General features: G+C 43.3%; 1 protein-coding gene across 1 annotated transcript; it reads left to right on the top strand.

The window, feature by feature from the left end:
• The first annotated feature begins 1,607 nt into the window (after positions 1–1,607).
• Positions 1,608–5,323, top strand: LOC144807634 (uncharacterized). The gene has a single exon (XM_078673253.1). The coding sequence runs from the start codon at positions 1,989–1,991 to the stop codon at positions 3,108–3,110; it is 1,122 nt and encodes a 373-aa protein (XP_078529379.1). The 5' UTR covers positions 1,608–1,988; the 3' UTR covers positions 3,111–5,323.
• Positions 5,324–15,301: the final 9,978 nt, after the last annotated feature.

Raw genomic sequence — 15,301 nt, 5'->3', positions numbered from 1 at the left:
ACATGAGATGTTTAAAGAGTTCTTCTCTACTATATAGATAGGACTAGTCTTTTCGAAAAACAAAACAACTATTTGTGTCTTTCTTTCCACCTTATAAAGGCAACCCAATCTCTAAAGGTGGGATTGCCAGGTGGATTGTAAAATGTATACAAATATGCTATCAAAACGCAAAACGTACATTAACAGTTCCTCCTAGAGCGCACTCAACACGCAAACTAGGAGCCTCTATGGCTTTCTTAGGAAACTTCCCCCTAGAGGACATATGCAAGGCTGCAACATGGTCTACAACACACACCTTCACTAAGACTACTGTGTTGATGTGCAAGCCAAGCAGCAAGCTGCAGTAGGCCAAGCTGTCCTTAAAACTCTCTTACAAACTACTGCAACAGATACAGGTGACCACCGCTAGGGGGGACAGTGCTGCACAATCGATGCTAAGTGTACAATCTGCAGCTCATATGCCTCGGACAGAAAATGCTACTTACCAGTATGCATCTGTTCTTGGCATGTAGAGCTGCAGAGTTGTACACGCCCTCCCGCCTTTCCGGGACCTGTATCTGTTCCAGTTTTATCTTACTTAGATGCACACGCATGGACATCTTTTTTCTTTACTTCTACTAACTCCATCATTTCCCATCATGGCGAAAAACAATCTAAGGATGGAGCCAATGCCCATAGTCACTATCGTCCAAGGAAGGAGTCACCTATCTCGTGACTACAAAGACTTCTAACAAGATGACAACAACATGCAATCATCCGAGCCCACCACCAGGTGGCGATCTAATGCTAAGTGTACAACTCTGCAGCTCTACATGCCAAGAACAGATGCATACTGGTAAGTAGCATTTTCCTTACTGGTAAAGTCGGATTTAACATTACTATTTTAGAAAAGCTACTTTTAGAAAGTGGACTTTTGTCTGCTTGTACTGCTCTTTGTGTCTTACACCCTGTCTCTAGTACACGTCTGGGCTAGGTGACCGACCCCTTTGTGTATTCCTTCTAGAGAGCCACAGACACTGCAAGGGTTGGGTGTGATTTAGCACCCATCTGCATCCCGATGGGTCTTTCTGGGCAGATGGGAGAAAGGGGACAACTCTTACACTTCACAGGGTAGTAGACTGACCACATACAAAGGAATGGTTACTCCCTTTGGTAGTCTGGAGTGAGTGCTGGGATTGAAAGCGATACTGGTGTACTTCAAAACCGCTCTTTGAAGTTTCCCTCACATATAAGGCCCATTTGGACGTAAGTGATGAGTCTCTGGCCACATCAAATCTGACACTTATGGATCTAGACAGACCCGCTGTCAGAAGAATTGTGGTGCTACACAAAATACTCAACTGGAGCCTTGGTTTCTCCTTGAGTCCACACTCCGCGATAGGAGGGCGTCAAGGAAGGATCGTATTCTCTTGCTCTGCCTATGGCATCTTTACATTGAAAGCGTAATCTAGAATTTCTTCAGCACACTTGTCTATGTGATGAATTAAATGTCTCATTAAATGCCAACAGAATTTCGTGATGGACCCACCATTTAAGCTTATCCAGTGTTTTTTTTTCCAACAGGTGAAATAAATGCAGTAATGAACAAAAAAAGTGAAGTAATTAAACATCAGTTGTGTAGGAGGTGATGTAAAAACAGTGCACCTTAACATTTCTTCCATTGAAGGCTAATGCCTCGCCAAAGTCTTTCTACAGCAGAAAATCCAAACTGCCCAATGTGGTCTGTACTTGGCTCTTAGGGATCACCTGATAAACATTGACAAAATAACACACTGACATACTGAAGCAAGTCTGATAAGGTCTCACTACGAAGGAAGAGCTAACCTGGATCAGAAAGAACACACAGAAGAGAAACCGTATGAATATCTAGAAAGTGACAACTCATTTATTACGTAGAGAAAGCAAGTGCAACATCAGAAAGTCATACTGGAGAAGAACCATATTGATCGACTGACTGTGGAAAAGTTTTCTTTGCTGTGAAAGCCATAATGCAGCATCAGAGTGTCCACGTAGAGGAGAAACCATATAAATATACAGAATGTGACAAAGCATTTATAACAATTGGACAGCTAAAGCGACATCAGAAAATCCACACTGGGGAGAAACCATATAAATGTACAGAATGTGACAAAGCATTTATAACAAATGGAGAGCTAAAGCAACATCAGAAAATCCACACTGGGGAGAGACCATATAAATGTACAGAATGTGACAAAGCATTTGTAACAAATGGAGATCTAAAGCGACATCTGAAAATCCACACTGGGGAGAAACCATATAAATGTAGAGAATGTGACAAAGCATTTATAATAAATGGAGAGCTAAAGCGACATCAGAAAATCCACACTGGGGAGAGACCATATAAATGTACAGAATGTGACAAATCATTTATAACAAATAAAGATCTAAAACAACATCACATAATCCACACTGGGGAGAAACCATATAAATGTACAGAATGTGATAAGGCATTTAAAACAAATGGAGATCTAAAGCGACATCAGAAAAGCCACACTGGGGAGGAACCATATCAATGTACAGAATGTGACAAATCATTTAAAACAAATGGAGAGCTAAAGCAACATCAGAAAAGCCACTCTGGGGAGAAACCACATCAATGTACAGAGTGTGACAAAGCATTCATTAGAAAGTCACATCTAAAGGAACATCAGAAAGTCCACACTGGGGAGAAACCATATCAATGTACAGAGTGTGACAAAGCATTCATTAGAAAGTCACATCTAATGGTACATCAGAAAGTCCACACTGGGGAGAAACCATATCAATGTACAGAGTGTGACAAAGCATTCCTTAGAAAGTTACATCTAATGGTACATCAGAAAGTCCACACTGGGGAGAAACCATATCAATGTACAGAGTGTGACAAAGCATTTATAAGAATTATACAGCTAAAACAACATGAGAGAGTCCACACTGGGGAGAAACCATATCAATGTACAGAGTGTGATAAAGCATTTATAAGAAATGGAGGGCTAACGCGACATCAGAAAATCCACACTGGGGAGAAACCATATCAATGTGCAGAATGTGACAAAGCATTCATTAGAAAGTCACGTCTAATGGAACATCAGAAATTCCACACTGGGTAGAAACCCTATCAATGCACAGAATGTGGAAAAGCATGTATAACAAATCGACAGCTAAAGCAAAATCAAAAGGTCCAAACTGAGGAGAAACCATACCAATGTACAGAATGTGACAAATCATTTTTAATCAATGGAAAGCTTAACCAACATTAGAAAATCTCCACCGGAGAGAGAACATTCAACTGCACTGAATGTGAGAAGGCATTTATTAGAAAGTAGCATCTTATGCAACATCAGATAGTCCACGTAGGAGAGAAACCCTATGAATCTACATAATGCAACAAGATATGTATTACTAGGCAAAGATAAATACTACATCAGAAATTCCACACTGGTGAGAAATGATATGGCTGTTCTGAATATGACTTAGCAGTTATTACAAAGCAAAGTTTAAAAATACATCAGAATGTTCACACATGAAAGAAACCATATAATTGTACAAAATGTGACATCGCATTTATTCCAAATGGAGGGTGACCATTCAACTGCACTGCATGTGACATGGTATTTATTATAAAGGGAGAGTTAAAGCAATATCAGCATCCACACTGGGCAGAAACCACATGACTTTATAGAATGTAACTAGGGATTTATTACAAAGCAAAATGTAATACAAGATCAGCAAGTTAACACAGAGGAGAAAACATATGTATGTACTGAATACTACAATGCATTCATTATAAATGGAAAACTTAAGCGACAAACCCGAAAATCTACTTGGCAAGAAATCCAATGTATGTACAGAGTTTAATAAAGTCTTCCACAGGAAGAATACGCTAATGCAGCATAAACAAATCCACACCAGGGCGAAACCTTATTAATGAATAGAATGTGACAACGGATTGATTACAAAACATAATGTAATATATCAGAATGTTCACACAGGAGAGAAGCTCTATAAATGTGTTGAACGTGACCATGCATGCATCAATGGAGAGCTAACTCTGCATCAAAAGTCAACCCTGAAGACCGCACTGAATTTAGCAAGGCAATTATTGACAAGGGAGAGTTGAAGCCGCATCAGCAAGTCTCCACTGAGAAAAATCTATAAGAATCTACAGACTCAATCAATCAATGGGTGTTAAGCGCGGCAAATCATCAGTGAGGTTCTCAAGGCGCTGGGTGAGGAGTTGTTGTCCGGAGGGGCCGATCAGTTGAACAGCCAGATTCAGTGATGAGGCAGATCTCAGGTGCAGGGGGGAGTTCATTCCAGGTCTTTGCAGCCAGGTGGGAGTAACCGCGGCCTCCGTGCCAGGAGCTTTAGACTCTCGGAGTTTAAGCTAGGAAGAGGGAGGCAGACTGCAGGTATCTGGCAGGGAGCCATCCAAAGATCTTGCGGCGCATGCGCATTGCGAGGAAACAGATGGCGGAGATCATAAAGCCGTCTTTGACCTGCCAAGGTCTGCCTCCCCTTCCCAGGTCAGAATGGAATTCGACCTTCACCACCAGAAATTCCGGGGAATGAGCGGTTTCATTAAACTCTGTCATAAATTTCGCTACTCAAACCCAGGTACCCTGAATAGATTATGCTGGGATGAAATTAAGGACCAGTTGAACCTTGAAACTCCAAACTCCTGGGGAAGCTTTTTGTGAACATCTTTGTCTGAGTTGGAACTAGAAACAGTTTGGGAAAACAGGGAAGAAATAGCAACCTTCGGCAAAGCAGCAAATATCGCAGCAAAAAAGAAGTCCCTGTTGGCTGACAAAAAGGCGATCATCAAGCGCGGGGCACGGGTGGACAGTCATTAATTCCTACAGATGTTTAAAGCCTCAAGCATACTTATCTGCACACTTTGGCTTACAGCTAAAAAAGGGCTTTATAAACTTTCGATTAGGCTTGCACGTCTCAAATGACCTGTATCCATCTTGGAAAAAGACCTTTCAATCAGAGACGTGTCGATTATGCGGCTTCAAACAAGAATCTCTAACTCACATATTATGTGCCTGTCCAGCAGTTCTGGTCTAGAGGAGACAGTACCTAAAACACATCTTCCAGGATCTGAATATCCGTTCAAGCAGACAAGCGGTGATAGGATGGCTGGAGGGCACATCCATCATCCTCGCTTGCCGGGGGGCTAAATTCATGGCAAAGGTTAGAAGACTTTTACAGCAAGCTGATGGAGAACATGTACAACAAGTAGACCCATGCAACTTTGTAAAAGCAGAACTCCCATGAGCTGCCATTGGCCAAAATAAAAGGACAGGTTGGGAAATCACCATTGAATAATGGGGTCTTACTAATATCATTGTTCTCCCTAAGGGGTTCGTACAATGTGAATCCTGACGTTCTGAGGTTAAATCTTAGCTGTCTTATGCTGCCTATTTTACTGCCCATTTTTCTATGCTCTGGCCAGGAGCCGAGGAAGGACTACATTGGAATATAGTCCTAGAGCTATACTGGTTTTGTGTCAGGAGAACGCCGTTAAAGTAGGAATTCTTATAAATGAATTTTGTTGTTAATCATTTTGTATTGAAGTACATGAACCATGGTATTGTGTTAAGCCAGGTGAATTTTAAAACGGGATTGTAATGATTTTTGTTAAGTAACTTTTAATCTACTCCAGGGGGGTATTGTAATGATTTTAATTAATCAAACAATTAAAAAAAAAAGAATTTGAGATGGCGGAGATGATGTTGATTTGCTTCTTCATAGAGAGCTTGTTGTCCAGGACAATGCTGGAATCGCAGGGATGGTCGGTAGGGGAGGGGAAGAAGCCAGGTTCTGCTGACCACCATGCGTTGCTTCAAGGAGATGCATGGTTACTGAAGATGAGGACTTCTGTCTTGTCCATGTTCAGTTTTAGGCAGTTGTGCTTCACCCGGTCGGTGATGTTGGCCGTGCACCTATGAAAGTTGTCTCTGGAGGTAGTGAGGTGGGTCTATTATGTGTAGATGACTTTCAGCCCGTGCGACCTGACAATGTTGGCTAGGGGTGACATGTAAGTGTAGGAGAAAGGGGCTTAACAGAGGATCCTTGTGAGGTGCTGCAGATGATGTCCTTGGGTTCAGGAGAAGGGTGGGAGTCTGATTGAGGTTTTCTAGGGAGGTAAGAGGTGATCCATTTGAGGGCATTTTCTTGGATTCCGATGTGATAGAGCTTGTCGATCAGGATTTGGTGGGAGACCATGTTGAAGGCAGCTGAGAGGTCAAGGAAGATGAGGGCTGCTGTCTCACTGAGGTCCAGGAGGGCTCTGATGTCATCTATGGCTTGCTCTGTGCTTTGATTGGCTCGGAAGGCTAACTGGGAGGAGTTCAGTAGGTAGTTGTGCTCCAGGTGTCTGTTCAGCTGCCTCTTGATCGACCTCTCGAAGACTTTGGCCGGAAACGAGAGCAGGGGCATCAGTCAGGAAATCTTCAGCTGCTCTAGGTCTGCTGAAGGTTTTTTCAGGAGGGGTTTCACTTCTGTGTGTTACCACTCTTCTGGCAAGGAGGCCATGGCGATGGATCTGTTCAGTGGTTTTGTGAGCTCTAAGCTGATCGCCTTGCTCCTGAGGTTAAAGATAAGATGGGGGCATGGATCAGTGGGTACCCCAGAGTGCATCAACTTCATTATAGAGGTGGTGTCTTGTGCGATGAGGAGCTCCCAGGAAGCGACTGGAGTTTGGAGTTAGTGTCAGTGGGTGTGTGGAGGTCGAGGCTGTCACTTGCAGAGAGCTGAGATTCAAAGTCCCTGTAGATGATGGAGATCTTCTAATGGAAGTAGTCAGCAAGCATGTCGCACAGATCCCAGAAGGGAGTTATGATATTCTAAGTGGACGCAGGGTTGCTGAATTCACTAACGATGGCGAAGAGCTCATTGCTGTGGTTTGAGCTGATCTCAATGCAGCATGTGACGGCACTCTTCTTCTCTTCTTTAAGGAGGAGATGGTAGTGGTTCATCGATGTCCTGAAGGTGGTGTAGTGCACTGGATCCTTGCTGTTACTCCATCTTCTTTCTATCCAGCAGCAGTCTCATTGAGGGGTCTAATGTTCCGGGGTAAACAAGTTGACACACTTTGTGGATTCTCTGATCTTGTTCGGCTCGGCGGGGGTGACATAGTCAGTGATCCAGTCTGTGAAGTTCTTGATGGCCTGTTTATGGTCTGGAGCTGTGTCTGGTCAGTTGGCATGGAGAGTGTTGTTCCAGTTCTCGTCTGAGACGGTTTTCAAGTTGCGCTGAGGTTTGCTGGGTGGTTTGGCTTTGGTTTCTGTAGCATTGTGCCCTGTGATGGTGAAGTGGACAATGGAGTGGTGTGTCCAGGTGAGTTCTGTGACATAGTGGTGCTTGATTGTTTTGCTGAATACGAAGATGGAGTCAAGCATGTGCCCTCCGGTGTGCTTTGGGTCGATGATAAGTTGGATGAGGCCGATGCTCATGCTTTCTATTAGGTTGTCAGTGCTGGCATCGCTATGGTCTTCCATGTGGAAGTTGAAATCTGCTATGGATATGTAGTGTTCGAAGACAATGGTGAGTTGGGTGATGAAGCAAGGGAAGGCTTTGCAAAACTCTGGGCGAGTTCCTGGAGAATGTGACAAAGTGTTCTTTATGAAGTATCCGTATGAATGTACAGAAAGTGACAAGGCTTTTATTAGAAGGTTACCGCACAGCCACTGTACCATAGGAAAGCCCACCCTGGGGAAGAACCATATAAAGGGCCAAGGGTATGCCCAGATGTGGGTCCCGGGCTCACTGTGCACTGGATTCAAGCTGACTGATGAGGGGTGATACCCCTAAACCGGTCCCAGGATGCTTGTTTCCGGTCCAGGGAGGACCTGGCTTTGCAGTTCGAACTGGACTGTTCCCATGAGGAGCAGGGCCATTGGTTTACATATGGCAGGGTCTAAACGGGCGTGGCATGGTGAGCAAAAGAACAATGGATGTAAACAAGATCTCTTGACTGGGGGTGAATGTTTGATTTATTCTGAATCCCGTCTATCATTTGTGCTTCTTTTGGTTACGTATATAAGCACCATACAAGGGCCTCAGGCCACATTGTGCAAATGATGGACACAGACACCTGGTGACTATAGTGTAGTAACTGGCCACAAGCACATGCACTCCGGCCCTTTTATTGGCGGCCCACGTCACTCGTGACACCCGTGATGGATGGGTGTGGGAGTGCATATGTGTACAGCCTTCAAGGGAGTGGCTGGGAGTACAGCTTCCTGCTGAACACTAGAACGTGTCCAGCAGGACACTACACCAAGTATGCCAGCCCTCAGTGCAGCCTCTCTACCTCATGCAACACCAGAAGGTCAGAGTCCCAAAGGGGTAAAATAGGAGGGAGGCTGTTTAAATCAGACAAAGGCCCCCCCAGCGCTGAGATAGCAGAGCAAGATCTGGAGCACTAGGTAGAACACATTATTGTTGTAATTGTCCATATCTCCTCCAACTTCTCCGTGAATCACGGGGACAGCATTGTCAGGAAGGTTTTTGTATTTGTATTTATAAGCGCTACCTTCCTCAGGGAGGATATAACGGTGCTAGAAAGCCTAAGACCTGAATGAGGGTGCATATTAGAGGCTTCTGTGTCAGCAGTTACAGCCTGGGGAACAGATATGTTTTCAGCTTCCTTCTAAATGACATATAGTCATGGGTAAGACAAAGTTCTAGAGGTAGTTCATTCCAGTGGGTTGCCGACAAATGAAAGAGTTGGCCTCCTGCCCTAGCTTTCTTAATGCATCTTGTTATTGCCCATGCCTGGTAGCATGACCCTCAAATTCCGTCTAGGGGCATAGAATTCGATGTTATCTTGTAGAATTCTGGGGCCGTGTTGGTGTAGGGCTTTGTCTGCATGATATCCAAGGGTCAGGACAAAAGGTGACTGCCAACTGAACAAATTCACAACCACGATATGACAAACATGAAATGAACCATTAAATCATTTTTAAATGTGGCGAAAGGACCCAGGACGAACACCCCTATGTGACAAGTATTAAGTAAACTCTGGCTCAAAATCATGGGTAAAAGTTTCCCATCAGTAGCTGTTCTGTACCGCCCTTTACATCATATGGGTTCTCCTTGCCCAGGAGACAGAGTTCACAGCCTATGCATGATTTCTAGACTGTGATTTTACCATAGAGTCCATGTTTAAGGAAAATGGTATAGAACCTTAATAATAGTAGCTACCGAAAAAAGCAGTGCAAAAAAAGAAAGAAAAGTGTAAGTGAATCTAAAATTGGATAGAGCTATATGAACTACTACTTTAATATTTTTATTAGCTCTCCCAACCTTAAAAATTACAAATGTGCAGATACAGATTTAACATAATATCTGTAAACAATAACGGTCGACATGTTTCAGCATGGAGGGCTACTGTGCCAATGCATTCCTCAGGACCAATTTATTGCTACTGCTATGTGATGTGAAAAATTAAAACTAAAATGATATCACCTGTTGAATGAGGTAATATACTCCACCACAAAACTGTTGTCACATCACGTCGTGGTCAATTGAACAGGGGAGACACATGGAAAGAAGCAAACATAGGTTAAGGTGAACCTAGTTAGGAAGGTAATTTAAGATAACACATAAGAACAGATAAGTTGTACAAATTGTTGACGACACTCTGACCACAATCTGGAGCTATCTGTTACAAGTATAATTCTTAAATAGACTAAGCAATATATCGTACATAGCCACTCACCAATTCGTTGTGGGGATGGCGCTTCACCCCACCTGGCTGCAGCTCAGGTATAGAGGACCACCGCTCTAATATTAAAAACAATAAGGAGACCTTCAATATATCATGTAGTTGGTTACATTTCTCAACAGTTAGGGCATCTTTGCTAATTCACCGCTTCATGGTCAGCCTCTAACAAACTCGCCTATAGATTGTCAAAGATGTTTATAAAATCAGGCTCGTTAATGGCCGCCTATTCGTGCAGGTAGCCCTCATAATTTCGAAAATATCGAGGCATATTTCTCAAATAAACCCGGCACATTTGCAAACGGCAGGCATTAACACCCTCACTAAGTAGCCGCCACCACACTACACCACTACAAATGGAGTGTCAAATTGTCAAAGCGTGTTAGTACAATGCGCCATTATCAAACCTACAAAACTGCATTTTGCCAATGGAGTATAGATTCGTAACAGCATGTTGATTCACTACGTACTTATATAGCGCGCTTCAAATTCAAAAAATGCTATTGCGCTCACCCGGTTGCCGCCCCTCTCTCGCGGTCAGATTGTGTAATGTATTTAACTTTGTTTTAGCTCGGATTTTTAATGTGCAGCGAAAAATCCGTGCCGCCCCGTGTAATAAAATGGTACGCCTTGACTATGCTTTTCTTTCAGGTCGAAATGCCTCTTCGGCACACATTGAAGTTGCCTCCAGGACCATATCCGATCATAATCCCATAATTATTGATCTCTCATGGGACCGCCCTACTAACCAAATTAGGCCGTAGACTTTCGAGAGCAAGCTCCCTATAGATCAGCAATATCGGGAGCGTTTGGCTATTTGGATCCCAGAATTCTTTAATATTAATAGGGGTACCTCTTCTGATTCTATCGTCTGGGCTACATTTAAAGCGGCTTTACGTGGGGAACCTAAAAACTTTGCCTCCCACCGTTGGAAACCAGCAAAGCAACACACTAAAGATAGACTCAAAGAGTTGCAACAAGCTGAACTTGATTTGTGTAATAATATCCGCCTGGGCCACGATGTATCCAATAGTCAGAAAGCGGTCACTATAGCTAAGTCTAATCTGTTAGAACCTTTGTATCAAGATTTAGCAGCCAAATATGTTCAATTTCATACGCTAATGTATGAGTTTGGGGAAAACTCAGGCAAGGTTCTTGCAAAGAGACTGCAGCAGAGGGCTATGGCGAACCGAATTGTCCGAATTACAGACCAACAGGGCCGTCTGCAAGAGACCCCGGCGGGGGTCCTTGATGTTTTTGTGAGCTTCTATACTAAATTATATACAGAAGATCCTAGCACGGCTCAAAACCAAGTTGGTCTGGATGACTTCTTTCACCCCTTAAACACCTTGCGAGTAACAATGGAACAGAATGAAGTCCTTTCAGCACCCATTAGCTGGGATGAGGTAGAAACTGCTATTAAATCTCTTTCCAACGGTAAGGCTGCTGGCCCCGACCTTATCCATCTCGAGTTTTATAAGACCTTCTCACCACTGTTCAGACAAGAAATGTTAGCGGTTTTTAGGGCTGCCCAACTTGGGGTTGTTCCTGATTCTTGGCGCCGGGCCACCATTGTGCTGTTTAAAAAGAAGGGCAAAGATGAGCTAAACCCTGCCTCATATCGGCCGATTGCGCTCATTAACACAGACCGTAAGATCTATTCTAGAATTCTAGCTTTTAGACTAGCTCAAGTTATAGTCCCCTTGGTCTCAATCCGGCAGCATGGTTTTATTCCCAGAATGGACACAACAGATCACATTCGGCGCGTCATTGCCCTTCTTGATTGGGCTCAGGCTACGAGCTCTCCCCTCTGGGTGATCCTGTTGGACGCCTAGAAGGCGTTCGACAGGGTCTCCTGGGGGTATCTTTCGGCGGTAATGCGTTGGAAGGGATTCCCTCCCGAGTTCATCCAGGCCCTCCAGGCGCTTTATCTGGCTCCAACCGCCGTAATTCGTATCTCAGGGAAAGGATCTGCCTATTTTTCTATCAGTAGGGGGACTAGACAGGGCTGTCCCTGTTCCCCCCTACTATTTGCCCTGTTCATCGATCCCTTTCTGAGTATGATCGAAAATTGCCATGGGATTGCTCCAGTCAGGGTTCGAGGGGTGGACTACACGGCATTGGCGTATGCCGATGATATTGTTGTACTAACTGACAGTGTTGGCTCTTCTTTTTCAGCATTAGAGAGTCTCGCGGCTCAATTTGGGGGGATGTATGACGTTAAAACGCATACTTTTACAACGCATACCGTTACAACGGGACTTTTACAACGCAAATACTATTACAACGCATGTATTTACAACGCATTTTTTTACAACGCAGGTACCTTTACAACGCATACCATTACAACGTAAGTATTGGTAAGTATATATATATTTTTTAATTGTGTATTATTTAAAATTAATATAATTTAATGTAATTGTATTTAATTTAATTTAATTTCATTTAATTTCATTTAATTAATTTAATTTAAATTTAATTTTATTTTATTTTTACCCTTTACCCCTGTACCCCAAAAACCCAAAACTGACCCTGAACCCAAAAAATACCCCTTTACCCAAAAACTGAAAACTGACCCTAAACCCTAAAAATACCCCTTTACCCAAAAACTGAAAACTGACCCTGAACCCTAAAAATACCCCTTTACCCAAAAACTGAAAACTGACCCTGAACCCTAAAAATACCCCTTTACCCAAAAACCCAAAACTGACCCTGAACCCTAAAAATACCCCTTTACCCAAAAACTGAAAACTGACCCTGAACCCTAAAAATACCCCTTTACCCAAAAACTGAAAACTGACCCTGAACCCTAAAAATACCCCTTTACCCAAAAACTGAAAACTGACCCTGAACCCAAAAAATACCCCTTTACCCAAAAACTGAAAACTGACCCTGAACCCTAAAAATACCCCTTTACCCAAAAACCCAAAACTGACCCTGAACCCTAAAAATACCCTTTTACCCAAAAACCCAAAACTGACCCTGAACCCTAAAAATACCCCTTTACCCAAAAACCCAAAACTGACCCTGAACCCTAAAAATACCCCTTTACCCAAAAACCCAAAACTGACCCTGAACCCTAAAAATACCCCTTTAAAAAAAACCTAACATATAACATTTTAAATATAATTATATACTTACCAATACTTACGTTGCAATGGTATGCGTTGTAAAAGTACCTGCGTTGTAAAAACATGCGTTGTAAATAAATGCGTTGTAATAGTATTTGCGTTGTAAAAGTTCCGTTGTAATGGTAGTGCGTTGTAAAAAATGCGTTGTAATGGGTGTATACCATTTCGGGGCTATGTCTGGGTATAAGCTCAACATCTCAAAGACCCAAATAATTCAATCCTCAGCTATGCCCCTCTCGCATGTTTCTATAATCAAAGAGGCCACATACCTTAGGGTTCGAATTTCCGCAGATGTTGATCAGATTCCAGACCTAAATTACCTCCCTGTAATTGATTCGCTTCATAGGAAACTTGAGAGAATGGACCATCTGCATCTTTCTTTATATGGACGTTGCAATATCCTGAAAATGCTTGCTCTCCCAAAGTTCTTATATCTTTTTAGGTCCATCCCACTCTTAATCCCTAATTCAACATTAGTGAGAGCTGATAGAATATTTCAACGGTTTCTCTGGGGGTATTGCAGGCCGAGAAGGCCCGCTAAATGGACATGTCTCCCCCGGGAGCAAGGTGGCTGGGCCGTTCCTAATCTGTTATATTATTATTGGGCTGCCTTGATTCAGCACTTTGGCCTCCCCCTTCTTGGGGATAATGTTGAGATTTCAATCTGTATGTCCCCATCCATTTATGAAATAGCACTTGGGGATGCTGCCAAGGGGGTATTAGCACATGTACTGGAAATCAGTTATTTAAAAAAAAAACTAATTTAAGATCTGCTGGGCCTTATTCTCTGTATGGCAGAAAATTCTCTCTCGTCTGGCTATTCCAAAACTTAATTATTATACCCCATTAGACACCTCTGCCTTGCTTCCTCCAATATTTTATGATGGTTTGATGATGAAATGGAGGTCTTTAGGGTTGAAGTGAATTGGTGATTTAGTCCAGTCCGATCAATTGGCCCCTTTTTAGGTCTCGTCCTGGCCGTACACTGCGCAGCGGTGTTCGCGCAGGCGAGATCTTCTGTATTACAGTAGTGTGGTTTAACCTGCCTCTCTCTTCCATTGGCTAGCTCCATAAACGGAGGCTAGCCATTGGAAGAGAGATGTGGCAATCATTGTGGGAGCAGATTCGGGGGCGTTTCTCTCTTGTTTTTTAAGTCCCGCCCACTTTGTGTCGTCATTCTGATGTTGGCGATTGTGGGCGTTTACCTTTTTTTTTTTGTCATGGATGTTTTTCGCCATTCCCAACTTCATCCCCGTCCGGCGTTGTTGTATCATGCTCTCCTCCTGCGATTTGCGAGCAGGTAAGCATTTTTTCTCTTTTTGTTCCTCCACTGTTCCTCGTTGTGTTCGTGCCCCGCCCACCCCGCTGTTCCTCGTTGTGCTCGTGCCCCCCACCACGCTGTTCCTGGTTGTGCTCGTGCCCCCCCACCCCGCTGTTCTTTGTTGTGCTCGTGCCCCCCCACCCCTCGTTGCGCTCGCTTTTTTCAAACTCCCCCCCGCCCCCCTGTTGCTCGTTTTCTCACCCCTCCCGCCCCCCTGTTGCTCGTTTTAGTCTAGGATTTATAGTCTTGGCGTTATAATGGGTTAACAAGACCACACATCCCAACATGCAATTCAAAAGCATAGCCGATTGTGAGGTGCACACACGTGGATATGGGAACACGTACAACTCTAGGTCTGTGCTGATGAATTCCCAGCGATGAGGTGTATAGAGTGTGGCAGACTAGTTTCTCGTCATACTTCCGAGTGTTTGATATAGGCTTCTGGTATGTCATACAGCGAGTCTAATCTTGCATCAGGTCACGTTTTTGTGATCTTCTGTAGCAAAATATGAGCGCTTCATGGTTACGTTTTTAAACATATGATTTTCCAGTCATTTTGCCTCAGTCTGCGCGATGTGTTATAGCTTGTAAGTTTGGATGGCAATTCTCCCTCACACCAGTGAGGTGCAGATCTTTTTTACCTGCTACTAGTTGAGGAGACCGCATATTGTCTCCCTTGTAAATATTAACTGAGTTGCTTGTCTTCCTTTGGGCTCCGCTTGTTTTCTCAGCGTGCAGTTTTATAGCTTGTAACTGCTACTACTAGTGTCGCATTGTAGCGCCCAAACTTTCTACAGGTGGTAAATATTTGGTTGGAGACCTGTTGCCTGTAGTGTGCCTTTAGTGTAAATAGTTGGGTGGGTGCATGAGGTCCGTATCCTGACTAGTGAAATTGCATTTTTTTTGTCACACAATGTATACGTTTCTTGCAAAGTAAGCACGTTTTGTGAAGTAACTTGGGCAATGTGTGTGAAAGTTAAATACAAACTTCACGCTTTTATGTCATGCTGCTTTCCTAGTTGTAAAAAAGGGAATCGGGATAAATCTCCTTTTACCATATTGTCTCTATTTTCACTCTGAATTGTCATTTATTACTGCTAATGAAGGTGTAAT

This window comes from Lissotriton helveticus, chromosome 1_2, assembly GCF_964261635.1.
Source record: "Lissotriton helveticus chromosome 1_2, aLisHel1.1, whole genome shotgun sequence".
In the NCBI taxonomy this organism is placed as follows: domain Eukaryota; kingdom Metazoa; phylum Chordata; class Amphibia; order Caudata; family Salamandridae; genus Lissotriton; species Lissotriton helveticus.
This window is presented reverse-complemented; position numbering and strand designations above follow the sequence as displayed.